General features: G+C 39.2%; 1 protein-coding gene across 1 annotated transcript; it reads right to left on the minus strand.

Annotated features, from left to right (window-relative positions):
• Nucleotides 1-169: 169 nt before the first annotated feature.
• On the minus strand, nt 170-21596 carry LOC138843162 (cytochrome P450 2C4). Its single transcript, XM_070057566.2, has 9 exons — nt 21359-21596; nt 19024-19186; nt 18688-18837; nt 15619-15779; nt 14152-14328; nt 6258-6390; nt 4470-4657; nt 3205-3346; nt 170-707 (listed from the first exon to the last, which is right to left on the minus strand). The coding sequence occupies exons 1-9, from the start codon at nt 21524-21526 to the stop codon at nt 526-528; spliced, it is 1464 nt and encodes a 487-aa protein (XP_069913667.1). The 5' UTR covers nt 21527-21596; the 3' UTR covers nt 170-525.
• Nucleotides 21597-27156: the final 5560 nt, after the last annotated feature.

The following is a 27156-nucleotide window of genomic DNA, read 5'->3' on the forward strand; positions in this document are numbered from 1 at the left end:
AATCAAATAATTCTACTTGACATTCAGACAAGACAGCTTTCTACCATCTTCCCTTTCATCCCTCTATCTGCTTGTCATTATGAAGACTGGTGTGACCTATTGGGATTCTGTTTTCTTTTATTTCTTATCTGCTTGATGCACAAATGAAGAGAATACAGAAAACTGACACTAGGATTATTATTTTCTTTTTATTTAGAACATAGGGACTGAAGTATGGGTCTAAATTGTCATATTTTAATATTTATTTCTGTTTTATAGTGATAAGACTTGGTAAAGCAGCATTGATATGAATTGGCAAATGTGGAAATCAGTGTAGGTGTTGCAGAATGTAGGAAACAGCAGATATCCCTGTGATAAGATCCCACTAAACTCCTATAATGGAGGTTGAGTGTTCACTGGATCTGATGGAATAGTAAGATGTGAGAGAAGTCATGGAGGGTGTCTCTGATAGAGGAAGGGATAGACAATGCCTCTGAAGAGAAGGAGTTGCAGACAACAGCACAGAGGCAGAGAGTTTGTTCTCTTTCAAATAGGAATGAAGCAGAGCTGGTAGGAAGGTGGCACAGAAACAAATCCATTGACAACTGCAGTGATGTCCAGGTCCTTTGGCTCAACCAGAGATTGCAGTTTAAAGTTCTGCAAAATGGAGGTCAGGAACAAAAACAGCTCCATGCGGGCCAGGCCCTCTCCCACACACATCCGTTTTCCTGAAAACAGCAAACAGAGAGGGTAATCACTTGCTGTGTGTAACTGCGAATGTAACAAACACTGTGTTAGTAACTGGTAGAAAGAAAACAGACAGTAATTGATGGATGCATGGATGGATGGATGGATGGAAGTTTGGAAAGGATTGTATAGACAAATGTATAAGGTCTGGCACATTCTCTCTCCTCTTAGCCCTAGCCATACATTTTTCAGCAACTTCTGATGCACAATCAAGTTTCTGGTTTTGATTTCTACTGATCTTTCTGACTGAAAAAGAACAGTGTTCTGATTCTTTCATTCAATATCTATTTAATACTGTGCTGTTTTTCTCTTCTGTACATTATGTCTGGTTCTTTTGAGACAGATGATATGTCATGTTTACTATTAGAATGTTGGGTACTCCATGCCGTGCCTTACACTGGGTATGGGAGAGGAAGAATCAGATACATTCTCCTCATGTGCTTCCTCCATCTCCCCTGCAGACTACGCATCCCTCTCTTACAGCACTAAAAACAATGGATTCTGATGGTCTTTACTCAACTAGTCGCTGATTTTGGTGAGGTCTTTGAGTGTTGTTCTGTGCTTGATCATATTTTATTTCCAGACAAGACTCTGCAGGGTGAGAGACACCACATAGAAGAATTTCAGTGAAGTTGTGGAGTTAACGTGTTTATCGTGGTGTGTTGAAACTCTTCTCAGTTTTACCTTCTAGGTAGAGATCTTAGGAACCATGAGACTGCATCTAGAGGAAGAATTCAATCATCTTATAGTTTAGATTTCTCAGTGTGGCAGGAATGTGTCAACAAACAGAGCCTCAGGAACCTTGTTAATAATGAGGATGTATTGTGAGCAGAGAAAGTTCATGGACATCGGGACTGGTGTTCCTGATCGTGTACAAAGAGGAATTTACCAATTCCCGAGAAAGTACCATGATACCAAAAAGTTAGCTAGTTCCAAAACCAGCGAAAGATACAGCAAAGATTGAGACCTAGAGACCTAAATCCCTTATGAGCATTCAGCAAAAATTCTCAGCCGAATACCAGCTAATCAAATCCAACAACATTTTTAGAAATAGTATTCAACTGAACCAAGTGAGATTGATCCCTGGTATGCAGACATAGCTCAACATACGCAAATCAATAAGTGTGATCCATCCTATTAACAACTGTAGAATAAAAACCATATGATTAACTCAATAGGTGCAGAGAAATCCTTTAATAATGCAAAGCACGACTTCATGATCAAAACTTTAAGCAAAATGTGTCTAGAAGGATCAGTCCTTTACATAAATGTATATGATGAACCCATAGCCAGTATCATACTGAATGGGGAAAAATTGGAAGCATTTCAATTAAGTTGTGGAACTAGACAAGGATGTCTACTTTTACCATTACTATTCAGTACAGTTGCAGAAATTTTGTCATAACTATTGTGCAATAAAGAAATCAAAGAGATACAAATTAGAAAGCAGGAAGTCAAAGTCTCCCTGTTTGCAGATGACATGATCCTATATTTAAGGGAACTAAGGGACACCACCAAGGGACTATTGGAACTCATAAGAGAGTTTGCAGGATATAAAATCAACACATGAAAATCAGTAATATTTGGATACAAAGACAATGCCATGGTTGGGAAAGAAATTGTAAGATTACCTTCATTGACAATAGCTAGAAAAAATTAAATATCTTGGAGTAAATGTAACCAGGGGTATGAAAGATCTCTATAATGAAAATTTTAAAAATTAAGTAAAAATAGAAAAAGACACAACAAATGAAAAAATCTTTCATTTTCTTCTATTGTAAGGTGTAATATCATAAATGTGCATACTATCCCAAACATTTTGCAAAATACCAATGACATTCTTTTCAGATCCAGGAAAAAAATGAAGCTAAAATTCATATGGAAACATAAGAAATTCACATTGTTTATTTTACCTTGATTCATAGTGGATGTTATAGACTGAACTCAGCTATCCATCACCTAAGGACTGGATGAAGAAACTGTGATTATATACACACAGTGGAATACACATCAACAAAAATCCTGTCTTTTATAGCTAGAAACCTTATGCTTGGTGAAATAGGCCAGTCCCAAAAAGACAAATACCATATGTTTTCCCTGATATGTGTTGACAGAGTTCAAAAAAGTGTAATGTATATGAACAAAATCACATTTAAGATTTGATTATGGTTAATGCCCTTATCAATACTCTTGAGGAAGCGAGGTTTTTCTACTAACCACTGGTTGAATTCTTTATTTATTTGAGGGTTATACTTGTGAACATAAAACAAACTGAAAGTGTATCAGTGTACAAAGGAAAAGAAAAAGAAGGAAAGAGGAGGGAGGGTGGGAGTGTGGGAGGGATGGAGTGTATGGTGGGTAGTATTATGCTCTTACATCTGTACATGTGGAATACATGAAATTTGTTCACTCTATATGACAAAAATTTGAATTAAAAGAGTTATCTTCTCTGAAATTCCATGGAAATGAATTTTTTACCTGCTGAGAAAGGCATGAAGTAGTCACTCTTCTTAAAGTTGCCACTCTCATCCAGAAAGTGTCCAGGGTCAAATACCTTTGGGTTAGGAAATGCTTTTTCATCATGTAGCACGGATGTCAGTGATGTTATGATGTCCGTACCCTGGATAAAATAGACACAGATCATCAAAGTATGAAGAAGTCACTGTGCTGGGTAAAAAAAAAGAAAAGTGGAAATCACTTAGGACAATTTTTGATCAATAAAAGAAGAAGCCCAAGTCCCAGGAAGAGCAGTGACATCCCCAGCCACACAGACCAAGTAATAAGCAGAGATGAGCGGTGGCAGTGATTTTGCTAAAATGCCCTGTGACAGCTTTTGACCATGTGAGCACGTGGGTTCAGTAGCAAGTATAAAACCTCTGACCATTTCTCATTGTGGCAGTTTGTTTGTGCTCATGTTTAAAATAAGGGAGATCTTTATTACAGTTTAATCCTAACTCAGGGTATGCCCCTACCTCACCACTAAGTTTCAGAGAATACACCAAGTACTTACTTGCTTTCCCTGAAAAACAGGGAAATTGACAAACTGACACCTTTAACATTCATTTGGAAATGTAACCACCTAGGAGGAGCCAAAACAACTGGCAGACACCCACTGCCACACACCAAGATCTGAGGGAAACAGCACTGAGTCCATCAAGATGCCACACACAGGGACTTTCCACTAGTTTCTTTCTTTCTTTCTTTTTGACCTACAGAGTTAGTGAGAGAGAGAGAGAGGGAGAGAGAGAAAGGTCTTCCTTCCGTTGGTTCACACCCCCAAATGGCCACTAAAGCCAAAGTGCTGGAGCCAGGCTCCAGGAGCCAGGTGCTTCCTCCTGGTCTCCCATGGGGTGCAGGGCCCAAGGACCTGGGCCATCCTCCACTGCATTCCCGGGCCACAGCAGAGAGCTGGACTAGAAGAGGAGCAACCGGGACAGAATCTGGCACCCCGACAGGGACTAGAACCAAAAAGCAAATCTGTCCAACTTTCCAGGCCATGGCTTTCTCTTACTGCCCTTAAAGAATGGAAACAGTCATAGACAATGTGTAAATGAATGAGGATTCTTGTTCCAGTTTTTATTGACATCAAAATTTATGTTTCATGTAATTTTCATGCATCAAAAATATTCTTCTGTATTGTATCAGTTTAAGCATATTTAGCTTAAAAATGGGCAGGGCTGGAACCACACTGTGGGTAAGAAGCTTAAGAGCACTCAGGGTCAATGTAAAAGAAACAAGATTACCTTAGGGATAAAGTAGTTTCTGAATTTAACATCTCGGGTCACTGCATGGGGCAGGTTAGTGGGAAGGAGGTCGATGAATCTCTGGATCTCATGTATCACAGCATCCGTGTAGGGCATGCGACTCCTGTCCTGCATGCAGGGGCTCCGGTGTCTGCCAATCACACGCTCAATCTCCTCCTGGACCCTAGCTGATAAGACATAAGTAAGAAATAACGGGGGAAATGAGAAAATTGGCACAGCTGTCATAACAATTTAGGGTTTCATGAACCTTAATGAAGATGTCGCAACAGAATTATAAGCTACAGGCCAAGAAAGACACCTCGAAATATAAAATGAGTTACCACAAAAAGATACAGTGTACTCTCCTACATCTAACATTATGATATATTGGTACATACAGGCCATAAAAATACACAGATGAAATTAACGTAAATAGAAGTAATAAAATGATCGCAAAAATCAGAACATAATTAAATCAAGAAAACACTGGCCTTGCAGAAAGGAAAATAGAAATCAAATCTAAATTTGAAAATGCATGGGACTTAAATCATGTTAAAACAGATGTGTGAAGGGAGGGTGTGTTTGGAAATGTGTTATTTTACCTTTTGTGAGTCTCTAAATGTATTTGCAGGTTTTGGAATATGTGTTCATTTGCAATGTTAATCTTACCATCTTCCTACTCCCCCAAAGTAGCCATTTTGAGCATCCCTGCAATTTATAATCATGTTTCTTTAAATGTCTATTTCTTTATTACCATTTTTAACACTTATTCAATTATTTCCTTGTAAGACAGATGAGAATTTTCATCTGAATCTCTAGCCCACATACACATATGCCCACCATGACAGGCACACACAGCAGTCCCTCCATTTAGCAGGATATATTTAGATCAGACATTTTGGTTATATCAACATTCATTTTTTCATCATTCTGAGCATATAAGTATAGTTTCCTAGTAAGGCAATTCTGCATCTTTAGCTTTTATTACTTTCTTTGATATTATTAACTGTCATCATTTTTTAATTCACAATTTTCTATCTCCTGATAAGAAGTATTTCCTGATACTCAGAAAGATTTTTCAAATACCTAGTAATAATATTCTGGTCATTGGGATTCTTCAGATTATTAGTACTTCTACAAAACTAAACTTCTTCCAGGTAACGTTCTAAATGCATTTGTCCAAAAAATATAAAATTATTTACACCACTTCTCCCAATTCTTGTTTTATCCAATGCTAGCTTATGGCAATAGACTTCTGTTGTAATAACATTACTTTGGGTGCATTTTCTGACTGAAAGAAAACACCTGTCTTATGCATCTATACTTTTGAATACCTCCCAGACTGGAATTACTTAAGGAAGCCTCACTGAATTTCAAGTTGGTTTTCAGTAAGAAAAGCTTCCTTGTCCTTTTCTCTGTATTAGAGCACTGAATTGTCAGAATGAGGAAAGGTAGCAGCAAGACTATACCTACTCCTCAATGGGGTCTTTTTGTTATGAAAGAAAATGCAATGCTGTGCCTGCCACACATCACTCCCATGAGATCCAGCACAGCCCCCAAACATCACTGCTCTTCCTCCTGCCAGGCTGTCTTCACTGCTCTAGGATCTCCTCCTGCATTGTACAACGTTGGCCTGTTTTATTCTGATCACTGCACTGGACAGGGTACAGTTGTTGGCACAAAAGTTTTTAAGCAGTGAGACTCCTCTAGCAAAAACCAGGTGGAGGACAGTAGCCACGGCTCCCCAGCTTCTCTCCTGAATGCAGTTTGCTGCTCACTGAGTCGTACCTGCGACCTCGGGGTGCTTCATCAGGAGCAGGAGGGAGTATCTCAGCGTTGTGCTCGTAGTCTCAGTCCCAGCTCCAAACAAATCAGACACAGCGATTACCAAACTTTCAAGAGTGAACTCCAAATTATTTTCCTAGGAATGATTTGATGCAATTTGACAAATTACTTGCCAGCATATATTATTACACTAAATCCAAAATAACACAATTATTTTAAAAGATAGCTAACAGGGAAAACTGAAAGTGCAATATTAGGAAAAACTCTGCAGGATGTGTGGACACTATTGATAAGGTGCCCCCAAACTTTAGACTATACCATTACTTTTCCTCTGCCTAAACATTCCATTTTGAGACTCTTGAGCGAGGTATGTCATGAATATTTCTTTCACAAAAGAATATCAGCAGAAGCCTAGTGGCACCACAGCCTCTATTTCCTTCTTTTTACTTGAAACATTGTTGCAAAATGGCATCATCTTGGAAGAGGAGGATTTAACCATGAAAATGAGGGTATATGGGCTAAATATGGCAAGGAAAATGGAGGTCACCCTACTCTAATGCTTAGTGATCTATTATTGCCAGATTAGCTGAACTTTAGTCACCTTGTATTCGATGTAAATGAACCATTTGCTAAGACAGTATTAACTACATTTTCTTTTGGTTATACATAAGAAAAGGTAGTCAATAATACATAAATATTAGTAAGTTAGGAGCATACCATGAAATGTATTCTTGCCCAATAAAGAGTTCACAATTTTGTCTTCTACCAAAACTTGACATGGAATCAATTATCCATGCAGGTTCTTTAAGAAGTTAAAATTGTGCAAAGCTGGTAAGGCTGCAAAACCTAGATGACATTGGGTTCCTCAAGAAAAGATGAGGTCAGCACCACTGTGTCCAGAAGGGAGGCAACTGGCAAGAAGGACTGGGGACACGCGCAGGAATGAATTGGAGGTACGAGGTGAAGAGATGCTGCGGTCATGAAGACAGATCTGAGAGTTCACTGTGCCCACAGACAAAGGAGAGATCAGAAGTTGTGCTGATGCCAGAGCTAAGGGACTAATTACATGGAGTTCTCACACACTGTGAGTTAGGAGAGAGTAAGCCATTGAAAAGGACATGTGCATTTGGTAAGGAACAAAAAGATTGCGTGACAGAGAACTGATCGGAAGGAGAAATTTTTAAATATTGAGGACAAGAGATCATTTATGTTTACATTTATAGTTTTCTAACCAGTCCCTACATAGGCATTATACTAATGAAGTTTTGATAATATTGAAATGACCTGTACATGTCAGGGTTATATAATCAACACCCAGAACATTAACTAAATCCTCTCAAAACATGAAGTTGTTACACACAGACACTCACATCGATTGGTAATCCCACCTTCAGAGAGTGTTGTAAGTTCATCAAGTTATAATTTCTCTTGAATCGGTAAGACAAGCAGTGTGCTCACAAACCAACACTAACATTTCCTGCTTTGGAAGTGGATTTGAGATTCACTGGGTACTAGCACATAACCTGTCATAATTAAGCTAGACTCTATGAAACAATAGTAAAGGGGTAGACTTTCCATATCATAGAGCAGTGATACTGCTATGATGGCAATTCTGGAGCAATGCCACAAACATGCCAGATCAGGAAGTTCAGGAATCAGTCCCTGCAGGAAAAGAAAATCACTGACCTTGAAGGATCTGTCTGGGGAAAGTATTTCAGGACTCTGGGTGCTTGTCAGACACTTGCAGCCTTCAGGCTAGGGCTTGATGAAGAACTTGTCTGCTGTATTTCTGGGAATTTTGGCGTTTCTCATATAAGTAGAGGCCAACATACGTCGTACCTCAGCTCTGTGGCAGGCAATTTTGGGGCCAGTGTCCTGTGCTGTGTGGCTTTCTGGTCCCAGACTGGGCAAGGGAAATATTTTCCTTTAAAAATAAGGAGTTGTGCCTTTTTATTACTGAAGGGCTGGGCATTGTTTCAATCCCATGTGCTCCAACAACTTCTCCAAAGCATTAACTGAGGAATTTAAAGAAGCGAATGACTTTAACATTTTTTCTGTTTTTACTGGACCCAAGATCTTAACGAAGTCTGTGTCTCATCACTGACTGATAGCAGAAAAAAAACAGAACAAGAGTCAAGTGATCACATGACAGGAACTATAACCTTGCTAACTCAATTTATAAAAATTTCTAAGTAAGCAGATAGCTGCAGGCTTTCTCAAAGACAAATGACAATTTGTGCAAGGCAGAAAGTCTCATTTCCAGATTTGTTACGTTATGATTTATTAAATGTCCAGTTTCAACAAAAAACTACGAGGACACAAAAAAGCAAAAAATATTGTCCATTATAATTTTTAAATGATTTTGCAGAAGTCATTCCTGAGGAAACAAAGACTTTGGACTTATGATGACGTCATTAAAATAAATTTTTAATAAGTTCAAAGAGGTGAAGAAAATTATATACAAACAATGAAATGCAGTTCAAAAAATATGTGTGAAAAAGTAGAATGTACCAAATATGAGGAAGAAAATACAGGTGGAAAAACAAAGAGAACCTCTGAAGTAAAAGTCACATTAAGTTATGGGTATTCCTGTTAGCAGTTTACTTAACTGGGCTGGCTGTGGTGTAGCAGGTAAGCCACTGCTTGCAGGGGCATCACATATGGGCACCTGTTCTTGTATCGGCTGTTCCACTTTTGTTTTTTTTTAAAGATTCATTTTTTTAATTTTTTTAACTTTTATTTAATGAATTAAAATTCCCAAAGTACATCTTATGGATTACAATGGCTTCCCCCCATAACGTCCCTCCCACCCGCAACCTCCCAACTCCCACTCCCTCTCCCCTTCTATTCACATCAAGATTCATTTTCGATTCTCTTTATATACAGAAGATCAGTTTAGCATACATTAAGTAAAGATTTCAACAGTGTGCTCCCACACAAAAACATAAAGTGAAAAATACTGTTTGAGTACTAGTTATAGCATTAAATCTCAATGTACAGCACACTAGGACAGAGATCCTACATGAGGAGTAAGTGCACAGTGACTCCTGTCACTCCCAGCTAATGCACATGGGAAAGTATGGAAGTTGGCACATGTGTTTGTCCCCCTGTTCCCTTTTGAGTCCCAGAAGAAGCTCCTGACTCCCTGCTTTGGATTGGCCCAGCTCTGAATATTACAGTCATTTGGGAAGTGAACCAGCAGATGGAAGATCTCTCTCTCTCTCTCTGTGTGTGTCTCTGCCTCTGTCTGTCTGTAACTCTGCCTTTCAAATAAATAGATCAATATTTAAAAAATAAATTTAAAAAGAACAGCTATACAGATAATGGTAAATATTAATGTTTTATATTTTAATATAAGTATTTTAGTTTCTATGTGATTTTAAATAAAAATTGTTATAGAAGAATTATAAATATGTGTTACTGGTTATAATACAAAAAAAAAAAAAAAAGATGTGTAATAACAACAACATCATGCCAAGTAGGAAAAGCCAGTCACAGAAGGAGAAACATTGTGTGTTTCCAGTTACAGGTACTTAGAATAGCAAATTCCAGGAGACAGAAATTAGATTGTCTTTTTAAAAAAAAAAAAAGAGGCCAGCGCTGTGGCGTAGTGGGTAAAGGCACCACCTGCAGTACCAGCATCCCATATGGGCACCTGTTTGAGTCCTGGCTGTCCCACTTCTTATCCAGCTCTCTGCTATGGCCCGAGAAAGCAGCAGAAGATAGCCCAAGCCATCTCCAGCATGGAGACACAGAAGAAGCTCCTGGTTCCTGGCTTCGGATCGGCGTAGCTCTGGCCATTATGGCCAGTTGGGGAATGAACCAGTGGATGGAAAACCTCTCTATCTCTCTGCCTCTCCTTCTCTCTCTGTAACTCTGACTTTCAAGTAAAATAAATAAATCTTTTAAAAAAAGTAGGTAATATGGTGGTTGGCAGGGAATGGGGAGCAGGAACTTATTATTTAATAGATATGAAGTTTCTGTTTTGCAGAATAAAATAATTCTGGTATGTATGGTGGTGATAGTTACAAAACAAACTGATTGTGCTTAATGCCACCAAATGGTGCTGCTCTTAAAATAATTAGTTCATTACAACACTTTATCTCTTTATGGATTGCACATTCTGAAAAAATTGATTTTACCCAAGAAATGCACAGGTGGTTTAAAGGAAAGCAATCAATGTTGAAAAACACATTATAAGAATGTGAAAAAAAATCATCTAAACAGATTTTTAAAAAGCATTTGCAGTAAAGCTCTAGTTGGCAGAATAGGGAGCTTAGGGCACTATTCTAGGGGAAGATGGAAAAATAGTTTTTAAAAAAAGTGAAGGCATTGCATTCCAGGGAACAGTTAGGGAAAAACTGCAGTAGAAAAGTCTGCAGATAAAAGACGGACACATAAGTCTATGTGGAGGGCATGGACACATAGCAAGAGCATGGACACAACACGGGACCTCAGCAGCTGTGAGCCTAGAAAAACGACAGCTTTGGAACGTGAGGTGAGCTCAGACTGCAGCAGCCCATGCTTCTGACCATACAGCTGTGGAGATACAGTCTGGTGTGAGTCTGGCCCGGTGGCCTGTCATGAACACAATACCTGCTAATGTAGCAGAACAAAAGGGTGCACATTTCTCCCTCCCTCCCAATATACCCCACAACATCGCCTGACTGGTTGAGAGAGTGTGAGTGTCATTTTGAATATACAAAAGATGCTTAAGGATGAGCTATGCAGAGAAACACAGAAAAATAGCCATATTTATGAAGGAATGTGAAGGAGAAAATGTCCCAGTAACACTAAGAAGGAAATTCACATTGAAAAACAGGAATATTGATGGAAAAATGGCAGGGCCAAGACATTACTTGTCAGTAGTAACTTGAATATTAATGGCCTCAGCTCTCCAGTTAAAAGATACAGATGGGCTGAATGGATTAAATAACAAGACCAATCTATTTGCTGCCTACAAGAAACACACCTCAATAACAAAGACACATGCAGACTGCAAGTGAAAGGATGGAAAAATATATACCATGTTAATGGAAAGCAAAAAAAAAAAAAAAAAAAAAAGCCGGGGTACCCACTCTAATATCAGAAAAATAGATTTTAACATAAAAACTGTTAAAGGGACAGAAGGGCACTAGGTAAGGATTAAAGGATCAATTCAGGGCTGGCGCCGCGGCTTAATAGGCTAATCCTCTGCCTTGCGACGCCGGCACACCAGGTTCTAGTCCCAGGCGGGGCGCCAGATTCTGTCCCGTTGCCCCTCTTCCAGTCCAGCTCTCTGCTGTGGCCCAGGAGGGGAGTGGAGGATGGCCCAAGTGCTTGGGCCCTGCACCCCATGGGAAACCAGGAGAAGCACCTGGCTCCTGCCTTCAGATCAGTGCGGTGCACCGGCCACAGCGTGCTGGCCACAGTAGCCATTGGAGGGTTAACCAACGGCAAAGGAAGACCTTTCTCTCTGTCTCTCTCTCTCACTGTCCACTCTGCCTGTCAAAAAATAAAAAAAAAATAAAAAATAAAAATAAAAAAAAAATAAAAATAAAATAAAAAGAAGGATCAATTCAACAGGACTATGTGTCTATAATAAATGCATATACACCAAAATATAGGCTTCCTGGCTATTTAAAATGAATGCTAATGGATGAAAGAGAGACAGAGACTCCAGCACAATATTAATGGGGAACTTAAACACCTCCCTTTCAACAATGTACAGATCAACCCACAGAAAATCAACAAACAACAGAGCTATATGACACTATGGACCAAATGGAACTAACTGATATTTACAGAACTTTTCATCACACAGCTCTAGAATGCACATTCTTCTCTCCAGTGCACTGAACCTTCTCTAGGATAGACAACATGCTAGGCCATAAAGCAAGTGTCAGAAAATTCAAAATAATTAAAATCATGCCATGCGTCATCTCTGACCTCAAATGGAATGAAGCTGGAAATGAACAACACAAGAATCTCAAGAGCATATGCAAACACATGGAAACTGAACAGCATGTTCCTGAATGAGCAGTGGGTCATAAAGAAATCAAAGAGAAATTAAAAAAAATTTCTGGAAAGGAATGAAGAAGAAAATGCAACATATCAAAACTTATGGGATACAGCAAAGTACTATTAAGAGGGAAGTTTATAGCAATTGGTGCCTACATCAAGAAATTGGAAAGGCTCCAAGTACATGAGCTATCAATACATAACAAGAACCTAACAAAATAGCAACAAACTAAACCCCAAATTAGTAGGAGGAAAGAGCAAATTAATATTAGATAAGAAACAAATAAAATGATCCAATATAAAATTCTGAAGATCAGTGAAATGAAGAACCTATTTTATGAAAAAATAAAATTGATATGCAATTGGTTCAACTAATCAAAAAAAAGAGATGACTCAAATCAAAAAATCAGAGATGACAAAGGAATTAAAAAGAATAATCAATAGTTACTAAAAAGAGCTGCATGCTTACAAATCAGGAAACCTAGAAGGAATGGGTAGATTCCTGGAGACATACATTCCATCAAAATTAAGCCATGAAGATATGAAAAACTAAAAATGCCAGTGGCCATGGCAGAGAACGAATCAGTAATAAAGACCCTCCCAAGCAAAGAAAAGCCTAGGACTGGATGGATACACTGCTGAATTCTACTAGACATTTAAAGATGAACTAATTCCAATTCTCTCAAGCTATTCAAAACTATTGAAAGGGAGGGAATCTTCCCAAAATTCATCTATGAAGCCAACATCATCTTAACTATTAAACTAAAAAACGATACAACAGGAAAAATAACTATAGACCAATATCCCTGATGAACATATATTCATGTGAATTTTCCCTCAAGTTTTATATAAAATAATTGAAAAGATCTATGGATTTAATGCAATCCCACCAACTATTCACTGAGTCTTAATAGAAATTTACAAGTCTACCCTAAATTTATATTGAAATTCAAGGAACATAAGATAGTCAAATTAGTTTTGAAGAACAACCACCTTAAAGGTCTCACACTTCTTTACTTGAAAACTACAGTAATTCAGACTTCAAGTTGGTACTCAGGTATGATGACAGACCCAAAGGTCAATGTAGTGGAGTTGACAGCCCACAAACAAACTTAGATTTATGTACAACTGACCTTTGGCCAGGGTGCCAAGGTAATGCGATAGGGAACATTGTCAACAAACAGTGCAGTGACAAGGTGATTCACACCTACAGGTTGCCACCTAGACACCAATCTCTTCTCCACATATGTACAACTTACTGTGTTACAGGGAGCTAAGTCTTTGTCTTCCTTCCACCTACTCTTTCCCACTGCACACTGAACACCTCCACACACACCACTCACTCCACCTGAAATTTCCTCTCCTGTCCTGCACTGAGAACTTCGAAAGACCTCCTTCAATGTGCAGGATATGCGCAAATCCCACCCAGGCTAAGCCCCTCTCCCTGACACTTGCTCAGTGATGATGTCATCTTCACATTACAGCATGATAGTCAGTGATTTTTAATTATTTCCAATTCACCTGAGATGTGCATTATGTTCCCCCTTGGGTAGATTATTTTCATTTAAAGAACAAGGCCCAGGTATTCTAACCATTTAACAATTTAATTTTATATTCTGTGTCTTTAAAAACATTTATGGAAATGTACATTATTTTTAAAAACCATAAGCTTCATTTTATAGACTAAAGTAAACTTATCTTTTAGTTCTTTATTTCTGCAAACTTTATGTGAAATCCCTTACTATTTTTCAGGATACTAAAAGCTCATTCCTACAATAGATATTTAAGTGCTTGTCAAAATAGCCTGACCATTTTAACGTCCATTGTTTATACAGAATTATTGGATGAACCTCAAAATACAAAGAAATCAAATAATGAACTGTTGTGAACAATTTACCTTCTCCATTTTGATCAAGAAACAATCAATAAAATCCCGAGGATTGTTAACATCCAGGAGTTTTTGATGTTCTTTCACTTTCTCCATAATAAAATTTTTTGTATAATCAGCATTTTTTAGTAAGGTCTTATGAATTCCCGGGAAATAATCAAGGAGAGCAGGGAAATTATTGTAGACCTAAAACAAAAAACAATAATTTGTTGAATTATATATACATTTATATATACACATATATATATATTTGCACCCCTACTTAGGAATTACAGCTATAAATATAAATAAAATATGGTTGCCATTTTCAGGGAGAAACTTTTATTTAAATATATGGTAGTTCCATATGCTTATAGAAATATTTGGGGAGAGAATTCAAAATCAAAGAAGAAAGTCATTTCTTAGTGGCACACATAATTTTATAGTGTAATATCTGCCTTTTATCAATCTCATTTTTCCACAAATCCTTAGCTAAAAAATTTGAAAGATAATAGAAAATCAGGGCATTGTGGTCCAGCAGGTAAAGCACTGCTTGGAATGCCAGCAACCTACATTGTGTGCTCCATCGAGTCACAGCTACTCCACTTCTTGCTACTGGGCCTGAGAGACAATCTGTGATGGCTCAAGTACGTAAGTTCCTGGTTCCTTGCAGCTGCCTGGCCTAACCCTGGTTTTGGGGGCATTCAGAATGTGAAACAGCAGATGGAAGAATTATTTCTCTCTCTCTCTCTCTCTCTCTCTCTCTCTCTCTCTCTCTCTCACTTTCTCTGTAATCCTGCCTTTCAAAGAAATAAATATTATAAGAAAAAAATGACATGGATGTCCATTGGTTGACAAAGACATCCTTTGTCTAGTCATCGAAGTGGCTCCATAGAAATAGGGCTTGGAGTTTAGTGGAAAAATCACTGGACAAGAAGATAATGGACATAAACACCAGCCCAATATTTGGACACTCATTTTCCTGTGTGTAAATAAAAGTTTCCATTATCTTTCTTTAAAAAAAAGATTTATTTATTTATTTGAAAGTCAGAGTTACTCAGAGAGAAAAGGAGAGGCAGAGACAGAAAGGTCTTCTATCCACTGGTTCACTCCAACAGTTGGCTGCAAGGGCCCTAGCGGCGCTGATCCTAAGCCAGGAGCCAGGAGCTTCCTCTTGGTCTCACACGTGGGTGCAGGAGCCCAAGAACATGGGCCATCCCCTCCCAGGTCATAGCAGAGAGCTGGATTGGAAGCAGAGCATCCAGGACCTGAACCGGCGCCCATATGGGATACCGGCACTGCAGGCAGTGGCTTCACCCGCTATGCCACAGCACCAGCCCCAGTTTCCATCATCTTTCACAGTGTTCAGTGACATCAGCTGTGCTTTGGACTGTGCTGTCTGAACATTCTCTTCACATCTTGGTCCATGTGGAAATTTGCACCTGTCAGATAAAGGAACATAAATGGTTTCTCAGGAACAAAAGATCTCACTCTCACCTGCAACCATGGAGAGCTCAGAATCCTAATATTTTCATTTAATCTTTCCATCAGTTTAAGAAAGTCTTCATCTTTATAATCAAAGCGATTATGAAAAATAATGGAGCAGATCACATTGCAGGGAGCACAGCCCAGGATAAAGGTGGGATCACAGGGTAAGGCTGAAGAATTGAAAACAATTTTAAAACACCATTAAAATATAGATATGAAGCTTGTTACTTTTGTCCTTGGTAATTTAGAAATTTTAAGCAATGTTTTCCCTACAAATTCCTGTAACGGTAAAAAAAAAAGTGACACAAATGCAATCAACACATCACTTTACTGTAAGCCTGAGCTGACCATTACAACCTAGCTGGCTAAATAATGCTATTCCCAATACTCAATTCACATTCACTGTTTTTATAAGCACTGTTTTTACACAAGAGATCTGCTATTTGGGAAAGAAAATAAAAACTTCTTTAAACTTAGTCATTCAAGTTTTCAAACTAGAGTCAGTTACCTGTGCAATGTCTGTAGACAATAAAGCACTGAAATGGTGACCAGAAAATAGTGTGGGCCAGGAAACTTCTTATAGATAAAATAATGAATAGAATAGTCACAATGAAAATGATGTGCTGAACCATTGGAGAGGAAACAAAGAGAAAAATTGTGGGTAAATTCAAGTATTGAAAAGAAAATATTTTAAAAGCTGCAGGCATCCATGCAATATGAGAAAATACAAAAATGAGAAAATGAAGCAAGTCATTGGCCTACTGCTTATGATACCATTAAGATGATTTGCATTCCATATAGAGGAGTGCTGGGTTCAGCACTAGGCCCCACTCCTAACTCCATTTCCTGATATTTCAGACTCTTGGAGACAGCAGGTGATGGCTGAGTTCATGAAACTCAAGTGGGAGACCTAGTGAGTACCCACATCTGGCTCGATTATAGGCCTGGCTATGTGGGAATCTGGGGAGTGAACTAGTAGATGAGATCTCTCTCTCTCTCTGTCTCTCTGTGTTTGTGTGTGTGTGTGCATATACGTATGTGTGTGTGTGTGTCTGTCTATATAATTTTCATTTTATAAGAAAAACATTGAAAAATAAGTAAAGAAATAATAAGTTTAGGAAGGATTCATTTGTGTAAAGGAGTAGAATGAGAGTTATTTTATTTCAAGCATACATCCTAGTTAGATGAAGCAAAAAATAATTGGCGTCTTCTTTATCATGAGTTTTAATGTTAAATGAAAACAGTAAATTTCCTTGAGAAGTGAACAGCCAATATCTGTAATTGCTTTACATATTTAACATACTTGAGCAAAGCTGACCTTTAGTAGATCCCAGGATATTGTTCTCTACAACTATACCAAATATCAAAAGATGTTTTAATAAAATTTAAAATTTACCCAGAGGTTAAGCCAAGTCTCTCATTTTACAGATAAACAAATTAAAATCCAGGACAGATTTTCACTTTAATTGGCAGATTTGTATGGTGCAAATGCTAGAATCAGATGATCAACTTGAACTTTATAGGTAAAGAGCTCATAAATTCATAGCTACCTCAATAAGGGCATCTTAATTAAAAGTGTTCAGAATACATGGTAGAATACAGGCCATTAGGATACCTGAATTACTTGCACCTATGTCAGGCCTTCTTAACATTTATGTTACTGTACGTTTTCAGACAAAATTTTATTTTACGCCGGTGCCACGGCTCAATAAGCTAACCCTCCGCCTTGTGGCACCGGCACACTGGGTTCTAGTCCCGGTCGGGGCGCCAGATTCTGTCCCGGTTGCCCCTCTTCCAGACCAGCTCTCTGCTGTGGCCAGGGAGTGCAGTGGAGGATGGCCCAAGTGCTTGGGCCCTGCACCCCTTGGGAGACCAGGAGAAGCACATGGCTCCTGCCTTCAGATCAGCACGGTGCACCGGCCACGGCGTCCATTGGAGGGTGAACCAACGGCAAAGGAAGAACTTTCTCTCTCTCTCTCTCTCTCTCTCTCACTGTCCAGTCTGCCTGTCAAAAAAAATAAATAAATAAAAAATTTAAAAAAAATTTATTTTACCCCAACGGGGTAGAGGATAATTTGGAAAGCCTTGGGAACTGTGTATTTGTGTATATGTGTTTGCTATCTACAGAAAACCTGGTATTCAGTCTTTTCTTTGCTTAGAAGAGATAATTAAAAACAAGGTAATTTGGAAATTTATAATCAGATGCATTTTGAGTAACATATCTCGGAGCACTAGACCTGATGGTGGGAGGAAAATATGTCTCAATTTCTCAAACAAAATCTAATAAACACAGAGAGAAAGCAAAGCAGAAAAGAGGGCCACGCTTTGCAAAGGAAAGCCAATATAAACAGCTATTATGAACAGTTGAAATTTTGTTAAATAAGTCATTTCACGAAACAGTGCTTGTATATGTGCAGAATTATGTTACAGGATACATTTACACAAATTAATCAGTAGAAAAAGTAGACTCAACAAGTGAGAGCAAATTTTATAAACAGTGTGATTACAGAGAATTGTAAGTTCAGGGACTTTGCTAGGAATTGCCTAGGGAGACAAAACTGCACACAGCACCACTGGTGTCCAGCACTAGGCACGGGCCTGGGGAACCTCAGACATGTCAGTGAAGCGAGCATGCAGATGTGAATGCCCACGAGGGGCGGTTCTTGTCCCTTAAGTGGCTGATGGGTCATTGCCACCATATGCATTTGCCATGTTTCCACCATGAAATGTTCTGCGATAGGTAGCAGCATTCAGGCTATGGGAAAAATATTCCTCTTTAATTTTTTCAGAAATTACACTCAAAACTTATATCCATGATTTCTGATTGGAATTATAGAAACTGACTTGGAACAGAAGAGTATTAAATTAACTTTTACACCCGCACAAGACACAGAACCATGCTGGAAACACAGCACAGATCCAAACAACTCCCCACTTCTCTGCTTCAAACCTCCCCTCCCACCATGAGAGTGGCAACCAGGCCTCAGGATGAAGGCTCTGCCCACCCTGCAAGGTTTCCCAGGGCAGCATATTAAGGGTGCAGTGTGAGGTCAGCGATGTGGGGTAAGGGTCACCCACCATTGGTTTTTCTCAGCTCCTCCACCAGGCAGTGGGCCTCCTCTTGAACTCGGTCCTCAATGCTCCTCTTCCCCATCCCGAAATTCCGCAGGGTCATGAGCGAGAAGCGTCGCATCTCCTTCCATGTGTTTGCATTGCTGAAAACGATTCCTGCCAGAATGAGAAACAGAAACTAGGAGGGAGGGAGAACCCAGCAAGTAGGAAGAAGCTGACATGAGGCAGCCAGCCACACAGATGGCCAAGTTCTGTCTGGGGAGCTTTTGAAGTCTCTGTTTTCCATCCTCTCCACCCTATTACCACTGTTACACACACACACACACACACACACACACTTACCAAGTCCCTTATTAACTTTTTCAGCCATAGGAACATGGCCTCTTCCAGCAAACTCCTCTCCAAGATCAACCAGGGCCTCCTTCACTGCCTCGTATCCATGAAGCACCACAGTGGGCTTCATGCCCAGATACACAGTGAACACGGGGCCATAGCGTTCTGAGAACTGGGAAGAGAAACAAATATCACCAAAGAAAGCACATGTCAGCCACAGAGTGTGTCTGATTCAGACAGAAATTAGCATTGTCTATGTTATCTCTGTTTTTAAGATTTTTTTAAATTTATTTGAAAGACAGAGTTACAGAGAGAGGTAGAGACAGAGAGAGAGGTCTTTCATCTGCTGGTTCTCTCCCCAGATGGCCGTAATGGCAGGAGCTGTGCTAACCAGGAGGCAGGAGCTTCTTCCAGTCTCCCATGTGGGTGCAGGAGCCCAAGGACTTGGGCCATCTTCTGTGCTTTCCAGGATATAGCAGAGAGCTGGATTAGAAGAGGAGCAGGTAGGACTAGAACCAGCGCCCATATGGGATGCAGGCACTTTAGGCCATGACTTTGACCTGCTGCAACTCAGTGCTGACCCACATGTTTTCTCTTCATTCTGCCATGGATTCAAATATTTCTCTTTATACTTAAATATGATAGTGATGTGCCATACAATGGTCCATTAGTTGGTATGCAGTTTACATTTAATTCTCAAACAATCTACTCAGCAAGTTTTTTTGCACTATTTTATAAACTAGCATTTGAGAATTCCAAATTTATTACCAATTTCCTGTAGCCAGTAAAGAAACTTATGTACTGCTTATTCAATTTTTGTGGCTTGAAATCAATACCCAGCCAAATTCAGGATCACATGGTAAGGTTATCTTATGAGCATCCTGACTCAATAGGCCCATGATAACACTAGTGATGTATATACTTAGAAATCACGCCAAGTAACTGGCCCAGCCAAGTTTGAAATTTGTTGCTATTAATAAGGCAGAAAGAGAGCAAGCAAGCTTTCTATCTGTGTCTCTCTCTTTCTGTTACTTTGCCTTTCAAAGAAATAAAATAAATCTTGAAAGAAACTCTGCCATCCACATGGGAGACCAAGGAAGAGTTCCTGGCTCTTGGTTGGCCTGGCTCAGCTCTGACCATTGTAGTCCTTTGTGCAGTCAAAGAACAGATGGGATCTCTTTCTTATGTTTGTTTAATAAATTGCAGATTTACAAAGAGGAGGAGAGACAGAGAGGGAAAGATCCTCCAAGTGCTGGGTCACTCCCTAAATGAGAAAAACAACTAGGGCTGGGCCAGGCTGATGCCAGAAGCCACGTGCTTCTTCTGGATCTCCCACGTGGGCGCAGGGGCCCAAGGAATTGCATGTTCCTCTGTTGCTTTCCCAGGTACATTGGCAGGCAGCAGGATGGGAAGTGGAGCAGCCTGGCCTTGAACAGGTGCCCATATGGGATGCAAGTGTCAGAAGCAGAGACTTAACATGTTATGCTACAAGACTGACCAGGAGATCTCTCACTCTGTTTTACCTCTGTTTCTATTGCTCAGCCTTCTGAGTCAAGAAAACAAATCAGAAGAAGAAAGAAGAGGAGGAAGGAGAAGAAAAACAAGAAGAGGAAGAAGAAGAAGGAGAAGGAGGAGGAAAAAGAGGAAAAAGAAGGAGGAGAGGTGGAAGAGGAGGAAGAGCAGGAGTAGGAAGAAGAAGAATTAGAAAATCAGAAGCAGAGAAAGAAGGTGGGAGGTGGTTGGGGGAGGGAAGGAAAACAAGCCCCAGAGGCAGGCCAGGACATTGCAAAGCAGCATCTCAGGGAGGAGCAGCTTCTTCCATCCTGTGGCATTCTGGGTCACACTGCAGGGTTTCACAGAATCTAAAAGAATTCTGATGCTACCAGTTGGCCACTGAATGTTTACTTCTTTCTTTCATTCACCTAGACCACTCCAGAACCCATAGCTTAATACCAGTTTTTATTGATACTGCAGAGAAATTCAATTTTCATGGATATTCTGAAAAAAAAAAAACACTTGTAAAATACAGTAGATGACTTCTTGAATGAAATTTGTATCAGAAGCTCTTCGTTATCTCTTACCTGAAGACAAATGGCTGAAACTCAAAGATGGTCAGAAGTACTCCCGACTTTTGTCACTTAATTATTTTGATTCAATCTACAGGTACCTAATATTTCTCTACTCAACTCCTGAAATTGGTAGAAGAAGCATCAAAGCTTACAGAGAGCATTTTGATTTATAATCTTCTGTTATAAGAGTGTGCATCCAGGAATAGATTTTATTTTTAAAAAAGTCAATCTATTTACCCTTAGCTAGTCACAGGAGGAGCATAATGAATACTTACCTTAGTTAGGGATTTGCTGATGTTCTGAGCATCTATCTGGAGAATATTTCCAATGATGGGGAAAGGAGTGGGGCCAGGAGGGAGCTTCCCCCTCCTGGAATTCTGCTTCCAGAGTGAAAGGAGAAGTAAACAGCAGAGACCCAACACCAGGACCACAACTGGATCCATTCTCTTCTTCCTGGGATACTGTGAGCTGGGAAGCACAGGCTTTATACCACTCTTGCTAATATGCTTCTCTGACGGGTCAAGCAATGATGCACTTTATCCTCTCTCCTGAGTGAACTTTGCCTCCATGACATAGATGAAAACAAGATATTCTTTAGTCGCATTGCATTCTTTCCTGTGCCCACTCGGGAAATGGAAATTTCGTTGTACTGTGTTGCTCCTATGTATAGGTAATTGAAAATAAGGCAGAGAGAGAGAGAGTTATAAAGAGTTCCATTTCCTGTATCTTGGTTCATTCCTTGCAATTTCAACAACAGAAAAGGTCAAATCAGAAACTCAAAAGTCAATCCAGGTTTACCACATGGGTGAAAGGGGCCCAAGAGCTGAGAAACCATCTCTTGCTAAAGGTATAGGATTAGCATACACTGGCTCAAAAAGTGAAACCAGGAATCAAACTCAAGCTTCTGATATTGAATGCCTGTGTCAAAAGCAGCAGCTGAACTACCACGACACAGTGTCTATTCTGGGGGATTTTTATGAGATCTGATGTCCATTTTGTGTACTATATCCTACACACAGGCAGCCTCCAGAGCAACTTCAACAAACAAAGGAAACCTAAACTATTCGTGACTCTATGTTCATAATTAAACAGACATATGTTCATAATTAAACAGACATAACACCCAATAGGAACTCCTTTAATTGACTCCATGGATAAAAAACTACATGTGCTCACACGAATAGAAAAAACACAGGGTTCTTCCCGTTGATTCACTGTAGAGGTAAAATTTAGTCAGTGTAACTAAGGAAAGAGACAATCTCAGAAAATTTGGGGAAAACCCTTGGGAAACTAAAACTACCCTCACCTCATGTTCAGCTCCAGCGAAGGATGATTCTGTTAGTTTGGGTCTCTCGTGGTCTGAAATGAAAAGTGAAATAATACAGCAATTCAGGGAAATAATAAAGAATGCTCTTGCAGATGCAATAGAGGAGGAGAGGAAGGGAAGTCATTCAATGGACCCACAGCTCAAAGAACCACAACTTGTTGACCTGAACAGGAGGTGACACTGTGTTGATGAGACTCTAAATCTCACTGAAAGATAAATGTTACTAGATCACTGATGACTATGCTTATACAAAGGCATGTTCTTACAGTATCATCAGATGTTTCTGTAAATTGGCTAGTGCTATTATTTCTAAACTGTATTTTTAACTTTTATTTAATAAATATAAATTTCCAAAGCACAGCTTTTGGATTACAGTGACTTCCCCTCCTATAACTTCCGCCCCACCCAAAACCCTCTTACCTCCTGCTCCCTCTCCCATTCCCTTTACATCAAGATTCATTTTCAATTATCTTTATATACAGATCAATCTAATACATATTAATTAAAGATTTCAACAGTTTGCACCCACACGAAACACAAACTGTAAAGTGCCATTTGAGTACTAGTTATAGCATTAATTTACATTGTACAACACATCAAGGACAAAGATCCTACATGGGGAGTAAGTGCACAGTGAATCCAGTTGTTGCCTTAACAATTGACACTCTTGTCTAAACTGTATTTTTAAAAATTAAGTCTTGTGGAGACCAACTTAGAGAAGGTTTTATTGGTCAAGAATAGAGAGATTCTGACACTTAACAGAGTTTCGCACCCTGCATATTCTTTGGATTCTGTTACCTTTGCCTAAGGTAAAATCATTCAATTAGAGGGATGAGGAAACTTGCCCTGTGAGATTCAGTCCCAAGGCCAAAGATACACAAACTGCTGATGTTAGGCTTCTGAACTGACCCCGTGTGTCCCATGTCTTCCTCTCTTCCTCAAGCTAGACTTTCCTTTCACTTGGGTTCAGGAACATTTTCAGAGTGTGCTGTGATTCACTATTGCGTGACTCACTCTAATCAGTCACTTAAAAAACAAACATGATTTATTTAATGATTACCACAACAATTGATTAAAAATCAGGGTCAGAAAAGTTCAGATCTTGAACAATTCCACTTCTAGGTGAATGCTACATCCAGGGCAAAAAGAAGAAATTTTCTGCCTAATTCACACAGTTCTAAACTCCTAACAGAACCACGCCTATTTGTTTTGGGTTCAATGAGCTTTGTCAGTCTCTTTACAGCAATCACATTACTCCTTGAAGATAAGTGATCCTGCTCTGCTTCTCCTCCTTTCCTTTGAGCTGCGGTCCTGGCTTTACCTTTTATATACACATGGTGTTTTAAAAAATACCCTGTATAATCTTTTTGAAAAGTAGAGAGATGGACTAGGGAAAGAAAGTTGAGACAGAGAGACCTCCCATCTGCTGGTTCACTCCTCTGTTGTCCACATTGACTGGTGCTTGGTCAGACTAAAACTGAGAGCTATAAACTCAATGCAAGAACCACATGGGTTACATGGCCCCAAGAATGTGAGTCATGGCCTGCTGCGTGGTAGAGATTGTATTATCAGGACGATGGAATGGAGAGCAGCACTGAGACTGAAACTCAGGCTCTGCCAAAGAATGCAGGAGTCCCAAATGGTGTAGTAAGTGCTACACCAAACACTAACCCCAAGATCATATACTATCCAAGATAAAAGGGATCTCTGAGATCAGCTAGCCCAAATTTGTTTTGATGTTTAGAAATGAACATTGGATACCTCACTGAAAGATAGTGTCACCAATACATCAGTAAAAGACCTTGTCTTAGAATCCCTGTTTTCCAACCTTCAGTTCAGTGACTTCACACATCCTATTCCACAGATTCTGATCTCAGTTCAAATATTCAGGTGATTAACACTGTTAAACCTATGATAGTAGAATATGCTATAATACTTTAATAATACAAACTCAGCTTCCCTAGAACTGTCAGAACAAGAATTTCATTTCTAGAATTTATTTCTAAAATGGAGCTTAAGTTTCACAGAAAAACTAAGTAGAAAATATAAACAGTAGCCACAAAACCCTTTCCACACTCTCACTCAGGCTTTCCTACAATTAATAATTCTCATTTGTAAGGTTTCTTACATGCCTTGAACCAACATCTGCAGCAGAAGTTCATAGTTTACATAACATTCACTCTTGAGTTGCCATTTGTCTTTTTGCACAAAGTTTCTGTTCAAATATTTTACTCCCTTTTAAATTACGCTATACATTTCACAATGCTGTTTTAAGAGTTCTTTGAATATTTCAATTAAGTCTTTTATCAGATTTTTTGTAAATATTTCTCCATGATTTTTCTCCTCATTACTTGATATTGTCTTTTGCAAAGCAAAAATTTTTCATTTTCATGAAGTTCAGTTACACAATTCTTCTTTTCTTAGAAGGTACTTTTCGTATTGTATTAGAAAACTATTAGCAGACCAAGTCACCTAGATTTTTTTCTGTTATGTCTAATAGCATTATACTTGTTTTTTACATTATTTTTGTGACCCATTTTGAATTAACTTTGTCAAGGGAAAGGTCAATGTTTGTATAATTTGCTTTTCTTTCCTTTTCCTTTTTTCTTTCTTTCTTTCTTTCTTTCTTTCTTTCTTTCTTTCTATCTTTCTTTTTTTTTTGTTTTTTTTTTCTTTTTTTTTTAAACTTTTATTTAATGCATATAATTTTCCAAAGTACTACTTATGGATTACAATGGCTTCCCCCTCATACCGTCCCTCCCACCCAAACCCTCCCCTTTCCCACTCCCTCTCCCCTTCCATTCACATCAAGATTCATTTTCGATTATCTTAATATACAGAAGATCAGCTTAGTATACATTAAGTATGGATTTCAACAGTTTGCTCCCACACAGAAACATAAAGTGAAAAATAATAGATGATTTTTTTTAAATGATGATGAAATCAGAGCAGACCTATTGTCATGTTTAATCCCAGTGAGAGTCAAGTTGGGAATTGATAATTTCTTTTTTTTTTTTTTTACAGAGGATCAGTTTAGTATGCATTAAGTAAGGATTTCAACAGTTTGCACCCCCATAGAAACACAAAGTGAAATATATTGTTTGAGTACTCGTTATAGCATTAAATCTCAATGCACAGCACATTAAGGATAGAGATCCTACATGAGGAGTAAGTGCACAGTGACTCCTGTTGTTGACTTTACCAATTGACACTCCTGTCTATGGCATCAGTAATCTCCCTATGCTCCAGTCATGAGTTTCCAAGGCTATGGAAGCCCTCTGAGTTCTCCGACTCTTATCTTGTTTAGACAAGGTCATAGTCAAAGTGGAGGTTCTCTCCTCCCTTCAGAGAAAGATACCTCCTTCTTTGATGACCTGTTCTTTCCACTGGGATCTCACTCGTGGAGATCTTTTGCCAGAGTGTCTTGGCTTTCCATGCCTGAAATACTCTCATGAGCTCTTCAGCCAGCTCCGAATGCCTTTAGGGTTGATTCTGAGGCCAGAGTGCTATTTAGGACATCTGCCATTCTATGAGTCTGCTGAGTATCTCACTTCCCATGTTGGATCACTCTCCCCTTTATTTACTCCATCAGTTAGCGTTAGCAGGTACTAGACTTGTCTATGTGCTCCCTTTGACTCCCAGTCCCTTCACCATGACCAACTGTGAACTGAAAGTGATCACCTGGAACAGTGAGATGGCATTGGTACATGCCACCTCGATGGGATTGAATTGGAATCCCCTGGTATGCTTCCAACTCCACCACTTGGGGCAAGTCAGCCTGAGCATGTCCCAAATTATACATCTTTTCCCTCTCCCATTCCCACCACCATGTTCAACAGGCATCACATTTCAGTTAATTTTCAACACTTAAGATTAACTGTGCATCAATTACAGATCTAAACCAGTCATATTAAGTAGAACAGATAAAAAAACTACTAAGAGGGATAATGTATTAAGTTGTTCATTAACAGTCAGGGCTATGCTGATCAAGCCACCATTTCCCATAGTGTCCACCTCACTCCAACAGGTTTCCCTCTTGGTGTTCAGTCAGTCGTCACCGATCAGGGAGAACATATGGTATTTGTCCCTTTGGGACTGGCTTATTTCACTCAGCATGATGTGTTCCAGATTCCTCCATTTTTTTGCAAATGACTGGATTTCGTTGTTTCTTACTGCGGTATAGTATTCTAAAGAGTACATATCCCATATTTTCTTTATCCAGTCTATCGTTGATGGGCATTTAGGTTGGTTCCAGGTCTTAGCTATTGTGAATTGAGCTGCAATAAACATTAGGGTGCAGACCTCTTTTTTATTTGCCAATTTAAATTCCTTTGGGTAAATTCCAAGGAGTGGGATGGCTGGGTCGAATGGTAGGGTTATCTTCAGGTTTCTGAGGAATCTCCAGACTGACTTCCATAGTGGCTTGACCAGTTTGCATTCCCAGCAACAGTGGGTTAGTGTCCCTTTTTCCCCACATCCTCACCAGCATCTGTTGTTGGTAGATTTCTGCATGTGAGCCATTCTAACCCGGGTGAGGTGAAACCTCATTGTGGTTTTGATTTGCATTTTCCTGATTGCTAATGACCTTGAACATTTTTTCATGTGCCTGTTGGCCATTTGGATTTCTTCTTTTGAAAAATGTCTATTGAGGTCCTTGGCCCATCTCTTAAGTGGGTTGTTGGTTTTGTTTTTGTGGAGTTTCTTGATCTCTTTGTAGATTCTGGGTATTAACCCTTTATCTATTGC

Source organism: Oryctolagus cuniculus, chromosome 15 (genome assembly GCF_051225735.1).
Source record: "Oryctolagus cuniculus isolate XC-2025 breed Fujian yellow rabbit chromosome 15, ASM5122573v1, whole genome shotgun sequence".
Classification (NCBI taxonomy): domain Eukaryota; kingdom Metazoa; phylum Chordata; class Mammalia; order Lagomorpha; family Leporidae; genus Oryctolagus; species Oryctolagus cuniculus.

What these genes read in the sequence shown, in the direction of transcription:
- LOC138843162 (XM_070057566.2), bottom strand. Translation starts at nt 21,526, where the DNA reads ATGGATCCAGTTGTGGTCCTGGTGTTGGGTCTCTGCTGTTTACTTCTC. An exon ending in AAAAGTTAATAAGGGACTTG is followed by an intron (nt 18,838 to 19,023) that starts GTAAGTGTGTGT and finishes TCATTCTGGCAG; the next exon opens with GAATCGTTTTCAGCAATGCA. An exon ending in GAAGCACCCCGAGGTCGCAG is followed by an intron (nt 4,658 to 6,257) that starts GTACGACTCAGT and finishes ATGTCTTATCAG; the next exon opens with CTAGGGTCCAGGAGGAGATT.